The sequence below is a fragment of the Protopterus annectens genome, chromosome 6.part0 (assembly GCF_019279795.1).
Source record: "Protopterus annectens isolate FY-2018-M chromosome 6.part0, PAN1.0, whole genome shotgun sequence".
NCBI classification, from domain to species: Eukaryota; Metazoa; Chordata; order Ceratodontiformes; family Protopteridae; genus Protopterus; species Protopterus annectens.
The window spans coordinates 980,331,650-980,358,684 of NC_056737.1; the positions used below are offsets into that span (position 1 = coordinate 980,331,650).

The 27,035-nt window shown below is 41.7% G+C and overlaps 1 protein-coding gene across 1 annotated transcript in view; it reads right to left on the reverse strand.

Moving 5' to 3' along the window:
* SEL1L (SEL1L adaptor subunit of ERAD E3 ubiquitin ligase) overlaps positions 1–27,035 on the reverse strand; it is a 579,007-nt gene that overhangs the window by 517,279 nt on the left and 34,693 nt on the right. The window contains exons 2-3 of the mRNA XM_044074620.1: positions 23,437–23,519; positions 5,881–6,109 (exon numbers count right to left, since the gene is read on the reverse strand). Coding sequence (XP_043930555.1) covers positions 5,881–6,109; positions 23,437–23,519 — 312 coding nt within the window. The remainder of the gene's footprint in view (positions 1–5,880; positions 6,110–23,436; positions 23,520–27,035) is intronic.

Consider the following 27,035-nt stretch of genomic DNA (forward strand, 5'->3'; position numbering starts at 1 on the left):
AAGTACTGAGTTGGCTGTGCAGGATATGACTGTTTTGCTGGGACAGTAGATGAGGTATTTGAGGTAAGGTGCAAGCTGGGCATTGAGACAAGTTCATTAGGATTGGATACCAGTACTGGTGGGGCCAGTCTGGGGCAATCAGTATCACCTTTGGTTTCTCCTGTCTGACCTTTAGGAGTACCTTGGGGAGGAGAGGCAGTGGAGGAAAGGCATATACCGATAGGTTTTTCCAACTGAAAGATAGGGCGTCCACTTTCAATGCTTGTCTGTGATAAGTCCTTGTGCAGAATCTTTTTAGTTGGTGGTTGTGAAGGGAGACAAATTGATCTATGTATAGGTCTATGTCCGGGCATCCCCATTTCCTTGTTATCATGCTGAAGACTTGTGGATCCAACTGCCACTCATGGGGATCCATGAGGTTTCTGCTTAGTTCATCTGCCAGAGTGTTTTTCTTTCCTGGCAGGAATTGTGCCTGCAGATGTACTTGGTAAGTCAATGCTGTGTCCCACAAAGTCATGGTTAGTCTGCAAAGGGGGTAAGAATCTGCGCCCCCCTGCTTGTTTATATACCACATGACCGTGGTGTTGTCTGTCTTTATCAGCAGTTGTCCCGGATGAAGTAGGTCCTTGAAGGCTGTCAGGGCATTTTGAACAGCTAGCATCTCTTTTTGATTGATATGCAGATGCATTTGGTTTGAGGACCATGTGCCCTGAATGCATCTTCCTGCCATGTGGGCCCCCCAGGCATAATCTGATGCATCCATTGTTAGTGTCTTCCTGGCTGGGGGGTAATGTGAATGGCTGTCCCTTGTTCTGGTGACAAGCCTTTGCCCACCATCGAAACTCCTGTTGCAGGCAGGGAATGAGAGTAATCATTGTTTCCAGGCTGTGGCAATGTTGAGTCCAAATACTTTTTAGGTACCATTGAAGTTTCCTCATATGCAGTCTTGCATATGGAATTAGTAGGATGCAGGATGCCATGAAGCCCAAAGCCTGCAGAATTTTTCTTGCAGATAACTGGACCTTTGTTGCCAACATTTTGAAATAGGTAGTCAGTTGCCTTTGTTTGTCTGGCGTGAGATAAGCCATCTGGGCAGTTGTATTTAAGCTTGCACCCAGGAATATTGTCTTTTGAGTGGGTACTAGTTTTGATTTATTTTCATTGACTGTGTAACCTAGGCATGTTAGAAGTCTTTTCACAAACGCCAGATGCTGTGGAAGAATGTCCTTGTTCTCTGCTTGAATTAGACAGTCGTCCAAGTAAGGATATATTTGTATTCCTCTTTGTCTGCAGAATGCAATTACTGGTGCCAGGCACTTTGTAAAGACCCTGGGTGCAGTAGATAAGCCAAAGGGCAGTGCAGAGAATTGGTAATGCATTGAGCTAGCCTTGAATCTGAGGTATCTTCTGCATGATTGTCTGATTGGGACATGCAGGTATGCCTCTTTTAGGTCTAAAGTCACGAGCCAAGCCTTGCTGCCCAGCATGGGCAGAAGCTGCTGTAAGGTCAACATCTTGAATTTTGGTATATCCAGGAAAGTGTTTAGAATAGATAGGTCCAGTATTGGTCTCCAGGCCTTGTCCTTTCTGGGTACCAAGAACAGTCTTGAGTAAAATCCTTGTCCCTGCTCTTGCTCTGGTACTTGCTGAATGGCCCTCATGTCCATGAGGGATGAGACTTGTTTTTGTGTCTCTACCCATTGATTTTTTGTCAGATCTGGCCAGCCGTTTGCCTTTGGCAGGGTATGGAAATGGAACTTGTAGCCTTGTGACACTATATTTAGAACCCACTTGTCCTGGGTTATAATGTGCCAATTTTGAGAAAAAAAGTGCTAATTTTCCCCCTAAGGGTGCTGCCAGGAGGTAAGTGCTTGGTGCAGGCAGGGGGAAGTCATTGGGACTGTTTCCTGTATGGCTGTGATTTGTCTTCTCCAACTTTGGAGGTAGAAGCACCCCATTGTTTTGACCTGTATGAACCTTGCACCTGGTATCTGCTTCTAGGGTGTCTGGATCTGCCCCTTTGAGGTCTGTCTGACACAGGAAAAGACCAATTCTTTGTAGGCCAGTGTCTACTAAACCTAGGTGGCTGTACTTGTAAAAAAAAATCTTTGACAGTTTGCATAGATTTAGTTTTGTCCTCCATTTTCTTTAACACCTCTTCTGCCTTAACACCAAACAAAGTATCATGCAGTAAAGGTGCATCTAATAATTTAACTTTGACATGATCAGGCAGATTTTGTTCCTTTAACCAAACATGCCTCCTAATTACAGAACCCGTAACTGCGCCCTGCAGGAGGTCTCCAAAGAATCAAAATCACATTGCAAAGTATGCTTTCCAACTTGTTCAGCTACATGCAATAAATCCTGCATTTCCTTGTTTTCTGCACATTTGCAGCGGAAGCCTTAACTCCTTTGGGACCCTGTGAAATAGTTTCTGGGTCTGCAGCAGGGTTTTTAAAAAGGAATTTATGAGAGTCAGGAACCCTGTAATATTTGTCAGGCTTAACAGGAGCTGGAGGTAAGGAGTCAGGGGTCAGACTAGACTCCAAAAACACGTCATCTACAATGGCTAACACAGGTGGAATGGCTAGAGGCCTGTGTTGAGGTAGTAAAAGGAAATCCCTGAGCCTCTTTTTAGATTCTGAAAAATCTTGGCTCTCCCAGTGGAAATGCTCCCTCATGGTATGCAACATTTCCCCAAAAGAATAGTCCCCTGGAGGAGAAGGTGAAGGTATAGATTCTTCAGCATCAGAATCCTCATAGGGGAAGAGAATATTCCTGATCAGAAGAGGAATCAGAAGAAATGGAAACCTGATCTGAAGATTCATAGTCAGTCTCTTGCCTAGCCCTCTTATCAGGAGGGGGATGGGAACCCCTGGTCAAGGTAATCAAGTCTTCGGCCATTTTGAGCATCTGTTTTTTGGGCATAGAGGCCTGTCCACGTGGCTCTTGAGTTTGTTTCGTTGCTTTAGAAGGTGCTTTAGTCTTTGCCTTTGAAGCTGAAGTTGGTTTAATGTAAATATGTTTAGGTCTGAATACACCCTCATAAGCCGGTGCCTGCTCAGCGGCTCCGGACCCATCTGAGGGAATAGTGTCCGAGGCGTGGGAGTCGGTAGCGGCTTGCGACTCTAAAGTAGTGGGCGTCAGGGGCTGCAAAAGTGCCTCACTGAGAACTGGCGACTAGCTTAGGAGAAGCTTCGTCGTCGGTTTTGGACCTCGGTTGTTTATCTCTCTCCTTTTCTTTGTGTTTTTTTGTGAACTCCGGTAGTCGAATGGCTATCCAATGACATTTCTGGATAATTAAACCGGCGTCCAAAATAGTTTAAATGAAAATCATACCGATGCTTAATAGTGCGTTGGTTAAATCTAGCACAAAACCGACAACCAAAAATGTTGTGATCAGGGCCTAGGCAAAGAATACTGTAAGAATGAAAGTCCTTATGATGTATTTGCTTCCCTCAAGAAATACAATTATTAACTTTTTCTGACATCGGTCTGGAGCAAGAAAAAAAGTTTCCCCAATGGGGTACTTAGCTTTATTGAAGACTTCGGGTCTGAAACTCGAACACGAAAATCTCAGTAGTCGGCTGACCGGCACTTGCGAACTGCTTCTGCTTCGGGCACTGCGCGGCAAGAAAGACTGATGAAAATGGCGTTGGCTGCTTCTTTTATACCCCTGACGACCCGACATCAGGGAAGGGGCGACAGCAGCCGATGCAGGAACCAAGACTTTGGAATTCAGGCCGACTGAGGGCAACCTGCCAGCAGGATTACCCAAATGTAATGACTGCAACAGTGAAACACGAAGAACATCAGTCAATCCACACTATATAAAACTGCCTTATACTATAAAAAATATGCAGTTTATGAAATGAAATGTTTTATGCAAATACTAACAAGAAAAAAAATTGTTTTACTACAGTTTTTTCCCTTTTAGTGTCCTTCTAAATATTAATGATAAAATGGGATGTATGCTTTACAGTCCACCCACAAGTTTAAGAAAGTCAGCAGGTATTTTGCCTTTCTCACCCACTTTTTTGCAAAGCCATATTTCATAAATGTGACCCATGCTTTATTGTCTCTCATTTATTCACTAATTTATCTCCCAATACTAGACTGTGGTTCAAGTCCAGGGTACTCTTGGTTCTTCTAATCAATTTCTGTCCTTTTTTTCTGTCTCAAGTATTTTCCTTTAGAACACTGAAAAAAAGTTTCACTGGCAACATTTCTGTATGAGCTTTACTGTCAGAATGAGTAGCAGAGTCCCCCCTGAAGGCTCAGTTTTTGATGGATAAACTTTTTCCCTCCTTAGCCTGTTTTGCATCAAAAATGGTTTGATCCACCAGGAAAAAAAATATTCTGAAGATAGCTGGATACAGCAGCTTGAATCTCACATCTGCATCTCAATATTCCCTTGATCACTGGGATAAATTTGCTTCTCTTCTGACTAGTGTGCAGTGATTAATTTTCCACAAATACTTTTGCCTTCTGTCATAGTTTTGTCAGGATTAATGCTTTCTGCTAGCATGATTGCATCTTTAATAATGCAAGTTTTGGCTATTTTCATATGAGTAAGTTTGGAGCAAAACACGCATTGCACCCTTTCAAATAAGGAAGTCTACTGTGGAATCCCAGTCTAGTTGCTTATTTGCCCTTTCATAAAATTAATGCAGTTTGTTCCTTCCTATTTATTTGGTATGGTAGAAAATCTGAGGTTCTCTCTGCTCGCTCTGTCTTCTAATGCTACCATTTTTTTTGAATCAGCTATTCTTGAGATGCTTCAAATTCAGCCGGCCTTTTCTTCATTTAAAATAGCTTCTTCTATTTTTCCAGCCTTTTGTTATTGAAGGCAATATATTCCTTCAATATTTCATTTATTTTAATCACCTCCAAGTACATTCTGGTTTATTTTTTTTCTGTGAATTACTGGAAGCCATCTCTGGTACCAAAGTTGAAGCCTGAACTGCTTTTTATTGAACACCTGCCGGACTCTTCCCAGCCTGGGTTTTCTCTACTCCTTTTCCGATTGATTTTCTTTCAGGTTCTCTAAATCTAAGTTTTTCTGGCATACAGACACTGTGTACTTACAAGCCAGTAACTGAGTTTTAGCCAAAATTACAGTATTATTGGCTATTTCTTCTCAGTCTCTGCTTTCACATTGGGAGAGCTGAAATTAAGCTGTTGATCAGTATGTAGCCATTTAAGAAGGCCAATATCACACAAATACTTGATAATTACTAACAGCAGTAAATTTAACAACCTTAGAGAATCACAAGACATCACTATCAGCAGCATAAAGAAAACAGTATGTGAAGCAATATTACCTTTTAGTAATGCATATGCCAATAATATCAAGGTGTGAGAGGCTCATAGGTGGTTATCAGACTGCTGAAGCACTAAGCCTGGTTTCACAACCAAAGAAAAGGACAAGAAATGAAAAGGAGGAACGTATAACGTGTGTGTGTGTGTGTGTGTGTGTGTGTGTGTGTGTGTGTGTGTGTGTGTGTGTGTGTGTGTGTGTTGGGGAGGTAGTGAATGCCATAAAGAGAGGGACTGATTGTGAAAACTGGTGGCAGACATTGAGAATGGAAGTTTACTGAAGAGAGGTAATCTGAAGACAGTGTAAGGTGGAATGAAATGTATAGTGAAGAATTTCACTGTAGACTAACATTTGCTTTTTCCAGATGGCAGACGACTGTGCTGCCCATTACACCTGCTGACAAACTGCCATAAAACCAGCTATATACAATTATGGACACATTTGGGGTAGGATACAAGTTTAAAGTTTTCTATATTTCTTTACAAAAATGACATTTTTAAAGTTCTTCCTTTCTTAATTTCATACATGGGTATTCTCCAATTCTGTAACAGAAACATTACCATTTTTTCCTTCAGAGATGTCCTTTTCTCCTGCAGCAGCACCAGGCACATAATCTGGCTCCTTGCTGGCATCACCTGCTACGATCTCTGACTCTTGTGACACATCCTTGCTTTGTTCCGCCTGTTGTTGCTCCTCTGTGGCATGAATGATCTGCCCAGCTATAACATGAGACTCTGTGGAAAGTTCTTCCTCCTCTTCAGCTGGAGTACTCTCACTCTGCAAGGTTGACTTTGAAGGAAGAGAAAGGAAATCGTCATAAAACATGTCAATACCTTACAACACTAAGACATATATAGTTTTGAATAACGTAAAAAGAACAAATATTATATATATGGAGCTCATTTAAGGTGTCACTAATAACAATACCCAAGTAGGGTGATGATCTTAACAATAATTTACTGTATTGAAACAGTGGTTGATTCTTACAGGAAAAACAATGGCACACCAGCACAAGATGAAAGAACACGTAAACTTTTAGATACGGTGCTTAGCTACAATTTCTTTACGTTTAATGTAAAGTACTGTAAACAAAAGAGTGGCATAGCTATGGGGCCAGCTATGGTCCTAGCTTAGGCAACATAGCCCTAGGCAAAAGGGAGAAGGATTATGTTTAGAAGAGAGAACACATGCAATATATCACTGTGTATCTGCGCTTTATTGATGACAAGTTTTATTGTATGGAAATGAGACGGTGCTAAATTAGAAGAGTGTATCAGCTATTAGAGTTAATCCACCAGCTTCCTATGTTTCACCTCTTCCCACAGTCTCAAATCGGCAGTCTTTTTAGATATGCAGCTCACCAAAGACTTGGACCAAGGTAAAACTGACACAGATCTTTACAGAAAGCCTACCAGAGTAAACCTCCTGCTACATAAGAGTCTGCATTCCACCAGGACGAAATATAACATTGTTAAGTCCCAGGGCTACAAGCTGGCTAGAATCACCACAAAAAATGGAACCCTTCCTGAAGAAACTAAATAAACTTGAAAATGATTTTTTGGTGAGGGGATACGAAAGCAATATGTTAAAAGGCATTTTGGAACCTACAACTGAACTAAAAAGTGCAAATGCACCAGCACATAATAGGCCTTATAGGAGGGCGTTTAAGAAATCTATGGACAACAAATCCAGACAGTTGTATCTTGATTTTTACTGTTGACTATTATAGGTTCATAGGTTCATAGGTTTATACTAGGCTATCTGCCCTAAGGCATTTATAAGCCTAGCCCAAAGTTATGTGGCTTACGCCACCCCTTATGTTAGAAATAATGTGCCCATTAGTTTGTTGTGCCTCTGTCCAGCAGTGCACAGAGATGATTCCCGGGGTAAACCTACGATCTCCCATCCACCGGTCAAGATTTCTCTTGAACAGAGCCAGCGAGGTGCTCTGCCTCACATGGACCGGGATTTTATTCCACAGCATGGGGAGTCTCTGGGTGATAAATCTATCCCTCCAGCACGTCCTATTTATATCCGTGCTAAGGTTTAAGTCACTTGCTCTAGTGGTTCTGGTGGATTTGGATTTTTTGAGGTGGAGCATGTCCATTAATTCCTGGTTGGTCATGGCCTTGTATGACAGGCACAGGTCACCTCTGAGCAGACGGTATGCAACTGAATAGAGTTGGAGTTTCTTCAGTCTGGCAGTATATGACAGGTTTTGGAGTCCCTTTATCCTTTTGGTGAGGAACTTTTGGGGTCTCTCCAATTGCTGCAGGTGTCGGGTGAGATACATCCCGAATGGGGCATTGTACTCGATCATTGGTCTGATAAGTGAAGAGTACAGGGGAACAATGACCTCACTTGATCTGGATGTGAATCCCTTCATGATCAGATGGGCAATGTAGAAGGTCTTTCGAACCACTTTAGCAATGTGAGTGTCAAACGAGAGGCCACTGTCAACCTGGGTACCCAGGTCCCTGATAACCTCTTCTGTGCTTAGTGGGTTGCCATCTATATAGTAGCTTGGGGTTACCTTGTTTTTCCCGAAGGGTATGACTATACATTTTTTTGCGTTTAACTTCAGGCCATGGCTCTGGCACCAGCTATCAGTTTCCGTGAGACCCCTCTGAAGGATGTCTGTGTCCGATGTACTATCCACTATGGCACCCAGTTTGCAGTCATCCGCAAACTTTGTCAGCCATAGTCCTCCTATGTTTGCCTGTACTTCTGAGAAGTAGATGCCGAACAATAGGGGGCCAAGGACTGAGCCCTGTGGGGCACCACTTGTAACCGGCTTGGAGTCTGACATGGCTCCAGCAACTCTAACCCTGTGGGTTCTGTCCTTTAGCCAGTTTGCAACCCATCTTGTGACATATGGGTTTACATTTAAGCTGGTAAGTTTCTCTATGATACCCGAGTGGGGTATTGTGTCGAAAGCTTTTGCAAGGTCAAGGTAGGCTGTATGGACTGCCTTTCCCTCATCAATGGCCTTGGTAACTGTTTTGAAGAAGTCAATCAAGTTCAAAAGGCAAGATCTGCCGTTGACAAAGCCAAACTGGGTTGGGTCCAAGGTCTGCAAGTCCCCTATGTCCTTGTTTATGAGTTCCATTATGATCCTCTCCATAGCTTTGCAGACCAGGCTTGTTAAGCTTATGGGGCGGTAATTACCAGGGTCCGTAGAGGCACCGCCTTTGTGGAGTGGGACCACAGTTGCCATACGCCACTCCTTGGGCACATGTCCTGTGGTAAGGCTAAGATTAAACAGCTGCCTTATGTGCGGTTTTAGTTCTTTATTGAGTTCATGTAGCACACAGCCGGGGACACCATCCGGTCCCACTGATGCTGTGTTTTTAGCTTTAGAGAGAGCAGCTTTCACCTGCGCATTTGAGATGTCTGGGAGGCTACACTCTGTTGGGATAGTTATCTCTCCTTTTGGGGGGGAGAGGGGGGTGAGGTTTGCGCTGAACCTGTCTGCCAGTATGTTGGCAATGTCTGTGGGTTCAGTGATTTTTGAAGACGAATTTAAGGAATGGGTATGCTATATAATTAGGGGAGATAAAAACTACTTAAAAAGAATGCGTGGTAATGAAGTGCAACTGAGACACTGCCGCTGTTCTACTTATCTGTTAAAAGAAGACGAATTTAAGGAATGGGTATGCTATATAATTAGGGGAGATAAAAACTACTTAAAAAGAATAGCACGTAGGGGAGCTGAAATGAAAATGAAGTTTAAAACAATGTTACAGTAATATGGGAAGGAACGAGTAGGAATCTGACAAAGGTTCAAGTACTACAGAAGAAAGGGGACTCGGGACAAGAAGAGCAACAACAGAGTGCTAAAGGAAACAATGGCAGTATTTGGATAACACGCACATTAGTAAGGTTTCTGTTAAACAACTTATTTTTAATAACTCTAGAGCGCAAACAGTTTAGCACAGTGACTTAGGCAGCAGAAAGTGGGGAAACATGGCCAAATTTAAGGAGCCTATGACAAGAAAAATAACCCAAGATCATGTACAAATATTTGAGAAACATTACGAAAAAAAATAATACACAAATGGAAATATTTATAGACGACTTAAGTTATGCTGAAGTTAGAGGAAGATGAGGCTCAATAACTAATAGCTAAGACAGAAAACAATGAAATAGATTCAGATATATTCCAAGGCCCCTGAATCTTGCAAACTTTCATTTCTTGCTAACACTATCCCTCAGGCAGCAACAGTTATCTCCAGGATGGGGTCATACCAGTCAGTCATGGAGTGGTGGATACCATACCTCCCAATTGTCCTGAATTACTCGGTTTTTACTGAGTTTTGGGGTCCAAATAATGAGGTGCCACGATTCCCGAGCAGCACCCCTTCATTTCCGATTTTTTTTCTTTATTTTTTTTTCTTATTTTTACTTTGATGTCATCGTGCTCGATGGGGCTACCAGCCTGTCAGAATTGAGCTTGTGGCGCACATATTTCCGAGTTTCCATCTGGTTCAAATGTTTTGCAAGCAGCCCTTGTGTACTGATGATGTCCTCGATTTTCCTGATAATTGTGTTTTCTCCAATCCCCCCCCCCCATTTCCAGTCTCTTTGTTTCCCCCTGTTGTCCTCATAGAAAAATGGGGTTTCTCTTCCCTTTGATATGTGTAATGAGAATTTATGTTATCAAATGTGTCCGTACGGGCATACTTGATAGTTTTTGCCCTTGTTCTTATCCCAAATATATGCTCTGCTCATATTATATTGCTCAGTGTCTCTATGAAGTTTTTTGCTCTTATGATTGTACACTTTTTTAATAATATTATCAGCCATATTGAACTGTTTAACATACGGGTGTTCCCACTGTGGGAACAATAAATCGTTTCTAATCATTTCATTAACCTCTTCCACTTCATGCATACATTTAACCAACTTTTCATCGTTAAACTTGATTAACGACTGCATGAATTGTATACCACATTGGTCAAAAAATAGGTTAAATTCAGATTTAATATGTTTGGTTAATTCAATCCCCATTGGATGTTTAAAAAACCTGAGTCCCATAGGGACTATTTTGGATTCAATACATTTAGATAGATAAGCATTGTCCAACTTTAAATTATTAATAATATTCAATTTTTTACCCAAAGAAAAAATAAGGTCTTTAAGTATACCCTTAAGTACTGATGATCTTCCTGACTCATTTTCCAAAATTCTGTTATCAAATGCACAGTTACTATCCAGGAATTTTTTTAATGGATTATTTATATTAGCATACAACTTGCCTGTTGAAATAGGTGTCTCTAGGTGTCTCTGATATAGTAACAGTACCTTTTCCGATAGGAACTCCACTATTAGTGTGAGCATAGGTCATTTTAGGCAGCATTCTCTTAGGTTTAGTGCCCGTACGCTTAGCCTCTTCGTCAGGATCGCAAAAAGAAAAGTCAAACGTGAAATCGGATGTACCCAACCTACTGCTGTTCCGCTGACTGATGGGCAGTAGCGTAACTGGTAAATCAATCAATTTAGCATATCCACAAGCTGTCCCCTGTCCATTCGGAATTCCAGGGGAATGTTGTGTGTAACTGGGTATTTCAATGAAATTGTCCACACTGTCATTATGTGCCCCATTCGGGACGGGCATAGGAACAGCACTTACATTGACCGATGGAAGTGCTGATGGGTGCTTGCCCCTAAAAGCTACACTGTTACAGCTGTCGGCAACTTGACCGCCAAAATTAGACAACAAAAGGGACAGTTTTCTCACTTCATCCCATAATTCAGCCAGCTCAGCTTGAACCCGAGCCATATCTCCTCGTTCTGAACAGGGTGATGAGCATGGAGAAGTGTCCCAATCAGACTCCATGAGGTGAACTACCCAAATTCAAATGAAAAAGCGTTCAACAAAACCAACGAAAATCAACAGAAAAAAACGCGTATAGCCTCCGTGTCATGGAACGCCAGTCTCCACCAAATCTGCAACTGTGATAAATGAATTACTTCAACGAAGATAAAAAATGCAAAATGGATTTAATAATATAAAAACAACTGGTTAAGCGCTTTCACTTGCTCCACGGCAAGCTTCATCAGTACAGTACATAAAGAAACTTACCATTTAAATAACCTCATTGGCGCCAAAAAGCGCTACATTAAATCAATGCATTTAAAGACACAGCTCCTGACTCTGGAATCATAGATAAACTTACTAAGTTGGGCATTAATTGCTACGTCACTTGATGGGTTGCCAACTGGCTTAGTGACAGAACCCACACTGTAAAAGTAGCCAACTCCAAATCCAGCTCCATACAAGTGACAAGTGGAGTACCTCAGGGTTCAGTCCAGGGACCACTCTTTGTTTGGCATCTACTTCTCTGAAGTACAGGCCAACACTAAGGGACTCTGGCTAACAGGCATATGCACTTTGAGAGTGGAGGCAAAGGAGGGGCAGAGACAGGGATTGAAGATGAGTTTGTGAGCAAGAGTAAGTTGAATACAGATAGAAGAGTTGGGCAGTTGTAGCCAATTTGTGTAGGGTGTTGCAGTGGTGGGAAGAGGATTTGTAGCCAGCAGTGAACTTACATTGTTATAAGAGGAGGATAGTTTTAGAGAAGATTGAAGGTTAGTAAGAAGTGGGCACCATATAGGAGGGAAGGAATGACGTAGGTGATAGAGAGAACAAACAGAGGGAGTGAGATAGTGGTTTTGGCAGTAAAGCATTCCAAGTTTCTGGTGGGTTTTCTTTATATTAGCTTGTAGGTGGGTATCAAATTTTAACTGTTTGTCAATAAGGACTCAGAAGCTTTGCATGGGATACTACCTTGACACAGGTATTGTTTTGGCTAGTAATGGAGAATGAATTCTTGTCTATAGTGGTATTTTTGAAGGAATAAATATCATGATTTTAGTTTTTGATGCGATGAGTGCTAGGTGGTTATACAACAGCCAGCGCTCAAAAGAAGAGAAGGCATCTTGAGTTAGGGCAGAGGTGGAAGTGTCAGAGCAGATAATCGTAGAGTCATCTGCGTATTGGATGAGTTTAGCATTAGGAATACTCTGGTGGAAGTCATTTATGAAACTGTTGAACAGTAGGGGACCTAATATGGAACCCTGGGGTACACCTGCAGCAGTATTGAGGAAGGAGGAGGTGCTTTTTTCCATTTGATGGCTTGTTGCCTATTGGAGAGGTAACTAGAAAACCAGTTGATAGAAGAGATGGATAGATTAAGATTAGAGAGTTTGGACAGGAGAAGATTATGAGAAATAGTATCAAAGGCCGTGGATAAGTCCAGAAGGAGGGTAGACACTAGGCAGCCAGAGTTGTGAGCTTTGGCGACTGTGGTGGTATTCTGGCCAGGACTAAATCCATGTTCTGTGGGGGTAAGCAGGTGGTTGTCTATGAGGTAGGGTAAAAGTTGTAAGTGAATACATTTTTCTAAAACTTTTGAGATAGAGGATAAGATGGCAATTGGCCAGAAATTGGGAATGTCGTTGTTACTCCCTTTATGAAGGGGAATGATAAAGGCCTTTTTCCAGGGTAGGGGTACATAGCCTTCTTGGACTGACCAGTTTATTAGAATGGAGACGGGAAAGGCAATGATATCAGCAGCTGTTTTTAGGAAGTAGGAAGGAAGTTCATCATGGGCATTTGAGCATGGTTTCAATTTCTGAAGGAGTTTTCTTATGGTGGAGATAGGAATGGGTTTGATAGTGAAGGGAGGGGATTGGGAGGTGGTAGTGTTTGGGGAGGAAGAGATAGGAAGAGGTGGAAGTAAAGCTTTGTTGCGGAAGGATGTTGCTACTTTGGCTATAGAATCAATAAAGGAGAAGTTAAATTAGGTGGCTAAGGACAGATCGGAGGCATTCGGATTAGGGCAGGGATTGTCTCTTTTGCGAGGATTGAGGAGGGTGGTGATACCATTCCAGAATTTTTTAGGGCTGGTCTTGTGGTTATTTTCAAGTATGGAGAAGTCGGATTTACGGTCGGGTAGAATACGTTTTTTTAACTTTGTTGTAAAGCAGCTTATATTCATTTAGGGTGGTGGGAGTTTTATATTACTGGTAGTGTTTCCAGGCTTTGTTGCAGAGACGCATGATGGTTGTAGTTTCTTTGGTTAACAATGGGACAGTATTGCTTTTAATTCTTTTGGTTCTGGAGGGAGCAAAGTTATTTAACAGGTCTATGAATGTATTATTGAAGTAGGCAACAGCATTATCTAGGGAGGGGGGTTTCAGAGGGCTCCAGTTTATGTGTTTTAGAGAGTTAGAGCAGGTTTCAGGGTTGAAGTTAAAGAGAGCGGGTAGAGATGTAAGTGTGAGATAGTTGTAAGGAGAAAGGAAAGCGATGAACAAAAGAGGGAAGATGATCACAGAGAGTCAGGAAGGGTACCGCTATCGGAGATATAAAAGGGGTGAGAAACTAGAATCCAGTAAAGAGTACTGCCAGGGGAGTACAGTGCTTGGAGGCCCGGGTAGCAGAGGTGATTAGCTGTGTGAGGTTATACAGCTTTAGATTTTGGGAGGTTGTAGGAGAATGAATGGTGGTCCAGTTAATATTAACTGAGGATTATGGTCTCGTTGCTCATGTTAGAGGAGAAGGTGCTTCAACAAAGCATTAGTTTAAGGGTCTGCACATTTACGCAACCAGCTTATTGTACATTTTTTATTTTTTATATTTTTTTTCCCTAACAGATTTGTTTTTCAATTGAATTGTACAGGTTATAGGTCACATTAAAGATTTTGAAATTATTTACTATGGTCTCATTTTTTTATATCACAAAAACCTGTCATTTTAACAGGGGTGTGTACACTTTTTACATCCACTGTATGTCAGGCAGTAGATCTTGGACAAAGCCCATGTATGAACACTGCCTGCAGGACAACAAGGAAGGGTCATAGATGAACTGTAAATTAGCACCCCCTCCCCGTGCATATGTCAAAATATGGGCAAGAGGTAGGACAACTAGAGTCCCTCTACCTACAGAATATAGCCATACTTCACACAGGAAAGGAAGTCGGATAAGCAGTAATGGGCAACTACACTATGCCAGGCTGCAGGGCCTGGCAAAACCTCTAAAGGGACAGCTACCCATAGAACAGCAAAGGATGGTTACTTCTTGTATGCAAAGTAGCACTTCCTGTGGAACTTTTAGAGGGACAAGCCAACTTTTAGCCTACAGAACACATTAAAAACAGAAAAGTGAGCAACCAACCCCCAGTCAGCTTCACTGACGGTAAGAATAGATGAAAGCTGAGAAAAAATACTTTTATGAAAACCTGAATCAGGCCAAAATGAAATTCTATACTTCCTTAAGGCATAGACATTGAGGTACAATTTCTGACTAATGAAGGTATACTAAAATAAGGGTGCAAAAACAGATGACAAATGACAATAGTGAAGTTGAATAGAAATTTTAGGCTCTCAAACGGGGCAAGAGTAGTGTTCTCTTCAGTAACTGATGACATTTCCTTACACTATAAAACAATCTTGGGGTCAACAGAAGGGCACTAATGTCACTCTTGAGAGGGGTAATCAAAAAGTCTTTTGAAGACGGGGGTGTTGACTATGACTGAAAAGCTACCATCGATATCAAGGAATTAGACTATGAAAGGTAATCTTGATATCAAGGAGCACCTGTTACCAACCCAGCTCAACAGTAAAAGAGCTGCTCTACCTAGGAGTTCGACTCCAAAGTGGGCTCACTGCCCATAGCCTGCAAAAGCACTCAAGGAGAGAAAGACCATCTCTATGCCAATCTGTTTGAACCAGAACCAGCATCAAAAGGATAGATATTGACAGTATGGGCCCTGGACAGGAGGTCATAGGCTCATAGGTGGTTACTAGGCTAAGGACCACAAGAGCTAAACACAGTCATGCATCCTAAATCTCTGACAAGTTTGGATACCCTTGATAAGTGTTAGCAGGGGCTTGGGAAATGGACCATTTACAGGCTGCCTGTGTCCATTATAGACACAGGTGCCAAAGCAGGGATGAATTTCCGGTTTCCCATCCAGTGAGTTAGGGAGGACCTCTGCTTTACATGGTGGGGGAGCCTGTTCCATAGACGGGATAGTCTCTGGGAAACATACCTATATACCAGGTCCTATTTATATCACAGACAAGGTTTAAGTCTTTAAAATGGGTAATTCTGGTGCTGTTATGCAGGAGGTCCGTCAGAGTGGGGGTCTGACAATGACCTGTATGCCAGGCACAGATCTCCCCTCAAAAGCCTATAGAAGACAGAATACAGGAATACGGCCTTGAGGCGATCTGCGTAGGACATTTTACCTACTCCCTGTATTCTTTGAGTGAGGAACCTATGTGGATGCCCCAATTGTTGGATATGTCTGGTTAGGTAAATACCAAAAGAGGGCATTATACTCAATGATAGGTCTGATGAATGGCAAATAGTGGAGCAGTGACTTCCTTGGACTACTTTGTTTACAAGTTGGGCAACATGGAATGATTTCCTCACAAATACGCAATGGTCATAGGCTAGATTACTGTGTGTGTCTCCAAGTCCCTGACTACTAGATCAACTCTAAGGGGTGTGTTGTCAATATGACAGTTACCAGGGACAAATGACTTCCCCAAAAGATACCATTATGCATTTCTTGGCATTTAGTTTCAGTTCATTGCCCTGACACCAGTTGTTCGTCTGTGTCAGCCCCTCCTGGAGAACATTTGTGTCAGTATGAGATTCAATGATAGCTCTTAATTTGCAATCATCTGCAAATTTAGTCAACCAGAGACCACTGACATTGGCCTTGCTTTCTGAGAAATTAATGCCAAAAAGGAGCGGCCCAAGGACTGATCCCTGAGGGACTCCACTTGTGACTGGCCTCTTTGTAGAGGTGGACTCCCCAATTCCAACTTCCTGGGTCCAGTCTGTTAGCCAGTTGCCTGTCCACTGGGTGACATATGGGTTTGTGCCTAACCCCTGGAGTTTGTCAACAATGCCCAACTGAGGTATTGTTTAAAATGCCTAGGCCAGGTCAAGATAGGCAGTGTGAACCATTTTTCCCTCACCCACTGCTTGGTTGCCTTCTCAAAGACGTCCACCAGGTTGAGTAGGCATGATCTGCCCTTGAAGAAACCAGACTGGGGTGGCTCTAATGTCTGGAGGTTTACTATATCACTACTGATCATCTCCATGAACATTTTTTCCATGGCTTTACATAAAAGACTAGTGAGACTTCTGGATCTGTAATTTCCAGGGTCTGTAGATGGCCCACCATTGTGCAGAGGGATGACTGTTGCCTTTCTCCATTCACAAGGCAGGAAGCCTGTTTGTAGGCTACAGTTAAATAGTAATTTCAGAGGCCCTGATAGGTCATGTTCCATGCTATTTAGAAGGCATCCTGGGACACTGACTGGGCCCACTGATGCAGTGTTATAAGGATATATTTGACCACAGAACTAGAGGCTGAAGCTGAGAACCTGGATGTCAACTGTAGTAGTAAGTGCATGTCAGATTCCAAAGCAGTAACCATACAGAAAATACCTCTTTTCTGCCAAGCCACTCCACTCCAAATGAGTATTAAAGACAGGCGCCAACCATATGAGCCCTGATCTAAATCACTATCAATGACAAGCGCTGACCATTTGAGCCCCCACTTCAAATCAGCAACAAAGACAGGGACTGACTGCATGAGCCCCCACACAATCATCATCATCAAAGACAGGTGCTGACGATATAAGCCCCCAATCCAAATCAGCATCAAGGACAGGAGCTGATCATATGAGCCCCGCTCCAAATCAGTATCAAAAGACAGGCACTGACCATATGAGCCCCACAATTAAGGTCAAGGAGATATTCAACCACTGAGCCAATGTTTAATCTTGTGAGGAGACAGATGCTAAGAACATTATTGCTAATCATAATATGGAGAGAATTGCCCAAGAAATATCCTGCATCAGACCCTTGGCACTGAAGTCAAAGTAGGGTGGGTCATGAAGGGAAACTGGAAATTCATCCCTGGTTTGGCACCTATGTCTCCAATGCAAACAGGTAAATGATTCATCTCCCAGGCCCATGCTTACACTTATCAAGGGTATCAGAACTTGTCAAAGATTTGGGATGCATGGCTAGGCTTAAAAAGGCCCTTGTGGTCGGTAGCCTAGTAAACACCTATGAACCTATAAATTCCAATTGGTAGTTAAGCCAAACAGAGCTGGTCAGACAGTCCAAACAGAAATGCTCCATTCATCTTGGGGAGGGGGGGGGGGGGGGTTGTTCCAGAAGGGTTAAGTGAGCAAGCATAATTAAAGATCAAAGTCAAAAACTGTATTTTATTCTGCTCTCGATGGTAAGTCTAAAACTCTTACATGCAAGTCTTGGAATCACGAAAAAAAAAAAAAAAAACAGAAAATACAGGAGAATAGCAAATGCTGAACATCAGTTGTTGTGTCTTTTAACTTTTCCCGGTCCGCTAATGATTGGCAGTAGATTTTTACATGCTGAGTTGCCGGCCCTGACGCACAACCTTCAATAAAGGTACGCCCATGCATGCATGTCTCCACACAGAAGACCTCTAGCTAAGAATCGAACAGGACAACGTCTTCCTGTGAGGTGACAATGCTACAGCAGCGCCACCACCGAATGTTGGACATTACTATTCTCCTTTAACAGTGAGGTGACAATGCTAACGCAGCAGCAGCACCGAATGTTGGACATTACTATTCTCCTTTAACTGTGAGGTGACAACGCTACCGCAGCAGCAGCACCGAATGTTGGACATTACTATTCTCCTTTAACTGTGAGGTGACAACGCTACCGCAGCAGCAGCACCGAATGTTGGACATTACTATTCTCCTTTAACTGTGAGGTGACAACGCTACCGCAGCAGCAGCACCGAAAGTTGGACATTACTATTCTCCTTTAACTGTGAGGTGACAACGCTACCGCAGCAGCAGCACCAAATGTTGGACATTACTATTCTCCTTTAACTGTGAGGTGACAACGCTACCACAGCAGCATCGAATGTTGGACATTACTATTCTCCTTTAAAGTTGTTTCTGCAAGGGTCAAGTCCCCCGCCACCTCATCCTAATGTAGGGGTAAGATCCCAGCAAACTTATATATATATTATATATATATATATATATATATATATATATATATATATATATATATATATATATATATATATATATAAATCACACATATATACATGCATACACCAATTCAGATCACCATATAGTGAAAAAAGGCAATATTCCAAAAAAAGCTCAGTCTTGGACTTGGTATAAGCAAGTTGACCTGTTTGGTTATTCTTCCTCACTTTTCCAACATTCGGTCCAATGACTCTTGGAATATCAAGCATTTATTGCACACTTCCCAAAGCTGCTTGCAAAATAAACTAAGACATGACCACAAATGACAGCACAGCCATAAGACGTCTCTTGAACGACTCCAGTAGTGAATTGGTTTTGTTCAGCAAGTCATTGGCTTGGTTCAGCTTTCCTCCAAATACAAAAAACCCCAAATCCCCTTCCTCCTCCTTTGCATTTTATTTACATGGGGGTCAAGGTGAGCTGTCACCCCCCACTCTCAGTTCAGAGTAATTCTCCTACTTTTTTCAACAGTCATGCTTGAGTAAAGCAGGTCTTGTGTCACACAAGCCACCCTCATCTCTCAGCTCCTCCTGTTTTCTTCTTGCCTGTCCCAAATCTGTTTTTTCAAATGGTCTTCTGCTTTCCTGCACATTTAACCAAGACAATGTAATATACTCCCACCGACCTCGTCTAGAATTGGGGATATGACGGCCTCCACTTTGATGTCCTCATTTCTTCTTCCTCCATCTCAGACACTTAATCTCTATCACCTCGAGCATCCTCAGCAGCAAAACTCTGATGCAAACCCACTTCACTAGAAACCTCACTGCAAGTCCAAATACTACTCAAACTTGTCCCATTGGGTCCCTGTACACAGCCTACGCTAACTCTACTGTTTCCATGCCTTCAGACCACTGCAGGATTCTTGGGATTTTGTCATGTGCTTTCTCAAAATCAAGGAATGTTCACGCCAACTCTTTACTCATCTCCAGCTTCATCTCCACCATTTATCTTACTGTAAACGTCGGATCGGTTGTATTGCATCCTGATCCGAACTGCTCATATTCAGTCTTACTCTCTCTGCTACTCTGCATATTTGTTTATCCCACTCTCTAGGACTTTCACACAGATACTGCTCTACTGCCTGCAGTTGTGAAGACCCCTTTTGTTCTTGTACACCACTAGACTACTTATTATCCAGTCATCTGGGATACTCACCATACTGCAAGGATTACTCTCAGAAATCAGTCATCTGGGTTACTCACCATACTGCAAGGATTACTCTCAGAAGTCAGTCATCTGGGATGCTCACCATACTGCAAGGATTACTCTCAGAAGTCATTCCTAACTTAATGCATCCAATGTCATGATCACATCTATCGTGCCTACATCTATGCCTGCCACTTTTCCTAACTAATTTTCCTTAATGCACTTGACTTCTAGGGTGGGTTATTTTTCCTTTTTCATCACAAGCTGTGTAAGTAGCAGTTCAGTTTCTGTAGGGTTTTCTTCATTCAGAAGAATCCTGAAGTACACTTTCCATCTGTTCTTGATGACCTCTGGACTGGTGTGCAGGTTGCTACTGGTGTCCCTTTGTTTGCTAGTGCCTTGCAACGCTTATCAGAAGCTGACAAGTTTCTCTGATGCCTTGTTCTTTACCACCATGAGCGCTCTCTCAGCCTCTTTACTAGCTAATCAGCATTTATTTTTAGCCTTCGTTAGCAAAATAGTGTTCCTTCTTAGCCCAATCTTTTCTATCTCCCACTTCTTCCTGTACTCTACTGACAATGTCTTGGACTTTTGCACTCCACCACCAGCTTTCCTTATGTAACTTATTCCCATACCTGGCTTGTCCACATATTCATTTCATTGTCTTCATACAATACTGTTTTTGAGACACTACCTCTCTTCTCCCCTTTGGCTCCTCCAAGTTCCTAATCTTCCTAAGGTGCTAAAGCCATGGATAGTTCCTTGAAATCCTTTGCTTTCATGCTGGTCAACTTCCAGGTCTTCAGCCTAGACTTCGATGACCTCAGCACATTCTCTGACTAATGTTTTCAGCTGATTGTGCCCTGCAGTGCTTTATTCAGGCCAAATCTTTCACTAGGGATGACTCTGCAATCTCTACTTTGACTTCGGTCCTTTGTACTTATAGGAGAAAGTCTACCCAAGTTGCATGCTGACAACTCTTGTATGTGATCCTGCAAATTTCTCACTTGGCCACCATTAAGCCATTTGCTAGACAGAGGCTTAGAATGGCCTCTCCATTATTCCTGTTTCCCTAGGCAACCCCTCGTGTCCTTGTCTGTCTGTCTCAGTATGGGCATTCAAGTCCCTCACCATCAAGACCATTTATTTTGTCCCACTTTATCAAAGAGGTTCTACAACAGCTACCTGAACGCCCTCTTTTCTTTGGAATCACAGTTCTTCTGTGGAGTACAGGCCAAGACCATAAAGACTTCTTTAGCTTTACAGTGAATTCTGATGGCCCAGGATCTATCAGTGATTATGATGCTATCCCAGTTCTCATCACCACAGTTTTCACACCATTTCTAGTGCATCTTAGTCTGTTCTCCTCATGTAGTAGACATCAGATCGATATGAGACTTTGACTTAGCTGTGCTGCCCTTCTGCTTTACCTCCTGATAAACAGAATATCTGCTCTCCCTCATGTAATCCACTTACCTCCTGATAAACAGAATATCCGTTCTCCCTCATGTAATCCACTTACCTCCTGATAAACAGAATATCCGCTCTCCCTCATATAATCCACTTACCTCCTGATAAACAGAATATCCACTCTCCATCATGTAATCCACTTACAAGAGGTTTTCTGTCAGTGAACCTATATTCACTCAATGCAGCAATCTTTATGCCCAGCTTTCACATGGACAGAGCTATCCCACATAACCTAGTCTGTGTCAAAGGGCACTAGCCAACAGCTTACTGATCCAAGGCTGATGAACATCATGGCAGGCACACACTGACCACAGCAGCGTACAGACCCCTTCCACTACTGCCATGATAGGACAGAATAGGCCAGTTCCTCAACCCACTTAGCATCAATAAATAGCTAGCCATGCCCCCTTTGGAAACATAAGTCAATATGGTTAAATCACCTACAGCTAATTTTTACACCACTGAGTGGCTAGCACATAAGTCTGTTGTCAGTGTTCTCATGCATCATAGCAGATACTTAAAGGGATTATTCCTCATGACCCCCCCCCCCCAGTCACCATCTAGAGTCTGTTCTGTTGCCTATAACTATTCATTTTGGGTGCATTTTGATGGCAGACCTCTCAAGTTCAATTGGGAGAGCTGGACACAGCTAGAATGATTTTAGGAGGAGGGAGGAACCCCATAGAGACAAAAGGAAAACATATAAACTCCATACAGAAAGTGACTGGATGTCAGGATTAAACTCTGGACCTTCTGTCTATGAAGTGATGGTCTTATCCACTGCACCACGATGTCATGAGAAAAATACCAAACCTCTACAGATTTAAAAAGGGAAAGGAGATATCTGTTAAAACTTGAACATTCCCAATAATACCCAAAATACTAGACTAGAGCATAACAAAAAGCATCTCCTAGATGTCAGAGAAAAAGACTGAGCTAGGACTATGACTACAACGGAAACCAAAGCCAGAATCAGGTTAATGACATACTAAAACAGAAATAAGTTTGATATACTCTGAACAAAATACAAGAAGCCCACCAAAAAGCATGTTTGTTAGAGCAAGCCAGACATGAAAAGAAAAATGGTCTTGTCTAAAAAAAATATCAATAAGTGTGAACCAAACTGAAATAAGACTACAACTCATACTGGAGCACTGAAGGGCTCTAACAATTACATGAAAATAGGGACTTGAATGCAAAAGTAATTCCCAAGGATTGAAAAATGCAACCTGATCATAACAATCACTCACGCACTGCACATATCTAGTACAAGACCTAACAAAATCTAGTGCTTCCTAGGAGCCCAAAAAATAGCAAGAACACAATAAGCCGTAAGGCTTCTGTTCATCAGATACGACAGAGAAAATGGCAGATGGAGAAAGTTAAGTAACAAAACTCAAAAGTACAAAGTAAAAATTAAAAAGACAGAAAAGACTACAAGGGTAAAGGCACTGAAATCTATTGAACTTTAGTAAACTGGCAAGTAAACAGTAAGACACCCCCTAAACAGTGTCCCAGCAGAGCCAGTAAATGCAACTGTGCTTATGAGTGGCGAGAGAGAGATCTGAAGGCAGGCCGTTCCATGCAGATTTAAGTGCCCCAGGAAAATTTCTGGTGCCATGCTGCTGAAGTCCTGCCAGCCTCAAATCCTAGATGCAGAGAAAGATGAACTAACTAGTCTTACTGCGTTCACCTTTTTCCCAGGCAGATGTGGATATCAGTTACTCAAACATACACTGTAGGAAGTGTGCAGAGGGTCTACTCTTGCTTGGGGGGGGGGGGGGGGGTTACTGTCCAGTAAACCAGTAAATTATGATTTACTGTTGTTTAGGAGTTCACGGAGTATTGTTCTGGCCAAAGCGTTGTGCTGAAGTGGCAACCAATGAGCTCTCTTCTGTTGTATGGTATCGTAATATGTGTTGGGGAGCCATCCAGCAATGCAGCTACCTTAGTAGGCTTTAACAAGGAAAAATTAAAATGCTGACTTTCAGCTATCATGTCAGAGAAATCTTCCTTCAATGAAAAATGAAAAAAGAAAAATTCCACATTTCCCCATAGCTGCCAATATGAAGCAAATCCTGGTGGTAGGGACATTGCAGAGTATTTCATTAAATACATTTTGAAAATGTTTTTCATTGTTGCGGTTAAAGCTTATTTGGTAAAAATCATGCTTCAATGAATGACAGTGCTGGTTAAAGCTTATTTGGTAAAAATCCTGCTTCAATGAATGACAGTGCTATCACGTGAGACAGGAAACTAGACTTGGTAAGCACAAAACAGATGCAACATGAATAACAGGCATACACAAACAAGACATCCACTGGCGACACTAGGAAACAAAATGCATTCTACGCAGTAAATGTAGACAGCATGCCAAGATATGCTGCAGGGGATACACCTGCATACTTACCCGTGAATCATCATCAGCATCTGTGGACTCCTCCCTCTCCCCCACATTTGTAGCTTCAGACGACTCTTCAATCTCCTCCACATCTGTAGACAAAAAATTAAAATCGTGATTAAGTGTTAAAAAATGCTCAGTGATCTGTTTCACAGGAGATGCAAGCATCTTCACAAAAAATAATGTACTTACTGTAATGGACTTACTGTAATGACTTACTGTAATGACGGATCTTCATGATTCACATCTGCTCACTTCAGTTACATAACTGGTTGCTATCAGGCAAAAGTCACTCAACATCTAAACAGACTGTTCTATGCTCAACCCCATGTGACTGCTTCCATAATGCACTGCACCTTCCCATTTCTTGACATCATACCTGCCTAACGGATACCCATTTATCTGTATTACAAGAATACCCAACAGCTGGATCTCTGATCTCCACTATCACAATTTGGGAGAGAATGGGCAGGTGGAAAGAGGTGGATCATAAAGATCGGGGGAGATTCATCTCAAGTAACCCTTCTGAATGAACAGAAACCAAAAGCATTGTGAAAGGTCTTTCTGTTAATTAAAAAAGATTACCTCAATTTGGACACATCATGGTAAACTTTATGAATTCCACTTAATGTTATGATAAGTTCATAACTTTTGTACTCTGCGTGATAAATTCATTACAGGGTATAGACCCCATTTTAACCCACCGGTGGCATTAAAACAAGGGGATTCACGTTGATTTATCAAAAGCACATTTCAGAGTAAGTAGCCATACCACAACTACAACCAGAGAAAGTCTGCCCTGAAGAAGTCTCTAAAGACAGCGTCATTTTGTGGCAGTGTGAGGGAGGGAGGAGTTAATACCAGTATGTCTGAAAGACATTAGGACTCATTTGTTATCAGATTTAACCAAGGATAACAAGATGCAGTGTGGGGGGGATAAAGGTAGGGGCTAGTTCGGAATGGTCAAGGTCAATGATATTACACTCCCTTATTAGTGGACAGGATTGAAATTCACTCTTGAAAATACATAGCAAAGTTTGGCAAATGTTAAGCATATCCCTTTTGAGTTGGTGCAAGAGTACCAACTAATGTTTGGATAACGGATGTTCCCTAGCAAAAAGGCATTTGGCTTGATAATTAACCCCTCAATAGAGTTATGGCAATGTCCACTACTTTGGGGAACACTAATGAGGATTTGTAGCAAGCAATGATGTTAAGAGGGATTTGCTAACTTGGAGATCCAGATCACCCTTAATTTCCTGGGCAATATGATGCAACATGATGGTCTTTCTAAAAAATACATGTATACTCCCTCTCACAGCCAAGCACTTGAAGGAATCATAGGTCATAAACTCTGGTATAAAAGAAGTGCTCTCACTGCACGAAAACCGTGCTTAGGGCGTTCACACAAACATGAATGTGCTATAATTGCAGGAGAACTTCAAGTTCTTACATCTTTCTATTTAGTGTCCAAGCACTGACTAGTGTCACCACGTCGTCAACCAAATTTGAATTTGCTATGTTGGAAAGTCCAGCTGGGGGACTCTCACCTAAGAACTGCACTTTGTGGGCAACAAAGGATTGAACCAGTATGCAGGTCAAGCATAAGAGAGGTGTAAGCGGTCTCTGGCAAAACAAAAACACTTGTCGACAATCTCATCTCAGGATGACAGCAGCTACTGAGCCAGGTGTTTAAGCCGATTAAACAATTATCTAGGTATCACTACTGAGCTAGGCGTTTAAGCCAATTAAACAATTATCTAGGCATCACTCTGGGTGAAGGCTAGATCCTACGATAGGAGCGTGCAGTGTTTTTGTGTGTTAAGTTCCAGCATGTTTCTCTGTGCAGCCCTTAGGGTGGAGTGCCTCGAATCATTCATTCATACATGGGATACTAATAGGTCCTTAATACCTTTACTAAATTATCAATCAATATATATGCAAACATGCACTTTATATATCTCATCAATCCAGCGTTACATAAACTGCTTAATTTCTGCCTTCCTTTAAATCTCACTTCTCCTCCAAAGCATTATTCTGCATGTATTGTTCCCACAGTTTCCATGTTTTGCTTTGTAATTTGCTCCTAACATTTTCTAAAGATCCCATAAAAAATCCTTAGTTATATCAATTTGCTCAACCAATATTTCTGGCAGAAAACTCTGTATGGAATTTTTAAAGTCTGCCAACTAATTACACTCCCAAAACTTATGTTCCCACGGACCTCTATTCCTCATTACACCTCAAACATTAGCTATCTACCCGAGGAAAAAAGTGAAACTCCTAAATCTTCTAGAATTTGTGCATATTTGAGAGCTATACATATATCCTCCCGTTGCTTCCTTGTGATTTGCTTACCCAATCGCTCTTCCTATCTCTTCTAACTTCCTCCAATTCCTATAGTTAATCATGAGGTATTTTATATGCCCTACTAATAATTTTTAACAGCAGTTTCTGTTCTAGATTCAAACTCTACCAGAGCAGGTCTTTAATTTCCGATTCCCCTATCTATTTCTCTTTGCCTCTGCTCAGATATCAGCCAGGACAGGAAGGCAGTCTCCACCTTGCAGTCCAAATGCTTTCTTGGCCTCATCCCGGTCTATTAGTTTGCCCTCTCTAGTTATTTGCTCCCAATGCCTTGGCTCCTTTCCCAGTTTTCACCAATACATTCCAGCCCTACTTGGCTATTCTCTGTACCCCTAATTGCAAACATCCCCATCTGTAAAATTACCTTTCATTCGAGAGTTGGCTTAGTTCTCAGAATGCTTTCTGCTACATTACAGGTCATATTCTGTATGGCTGCTGTTATTCTCCTAAGGATCTGCATCCAAACCCCTCTCATACTTCTTCAATTTCCTGTTTCATCATCATCATCATCATCATCCTTTTTCACTTTGAATTATAACTTTCTACTTGCATTATGTACACAGGCCTTAACTGTGCAGCTCTAAAATATCCCTGCAAATAAAGTAATCCCAAAACACCTCGTTCTGTTGGAAGGATCAGCTTATCCCACTTAACCCTTCCCCTCTATTAAATCATTGTTCACAATTTCACTCCTGATTAATAAAAATATACCTAACCTGTATATCAGATTAAAGGGACTAAAACTACACTGTTCTATCTTGCTATCCATATCCATAAACAAGAGGTACCATATTCTCTTTTTTTGGATTATCTTTTGTTTAGTTTCTTCCCACATATCCTTAGCTGCCATAACATAATTCTTTTTAATCCATACCAATTTTTAATCCATACCAATACTTAATTCTATCATGTCCCCATGAATATTGGTATTGCTGGACCAATTTATATTTGGTAGATAGTTTAGACAGCCTTTGTTCCATTTAGTTTCTTCCCACATATCCTTAGCTGCCATAACATAATTCTTTTTAATCCATACCAATTTTTAATCCATACCAATACTTAATTCTATCATGTCCCCATGAATATTGGTATTGCTGGACCAATTTATATTTGGTAGATAGTTTAGAGCTACAGCCTTTGTTCCATCTTCATTAATTTTATATCTTGAAAAGACTTGAAACTGTCTGAAGATATTCCACAACAGGGAGATGTCCTTTTCTGGTTTTATCACATACAAAAAT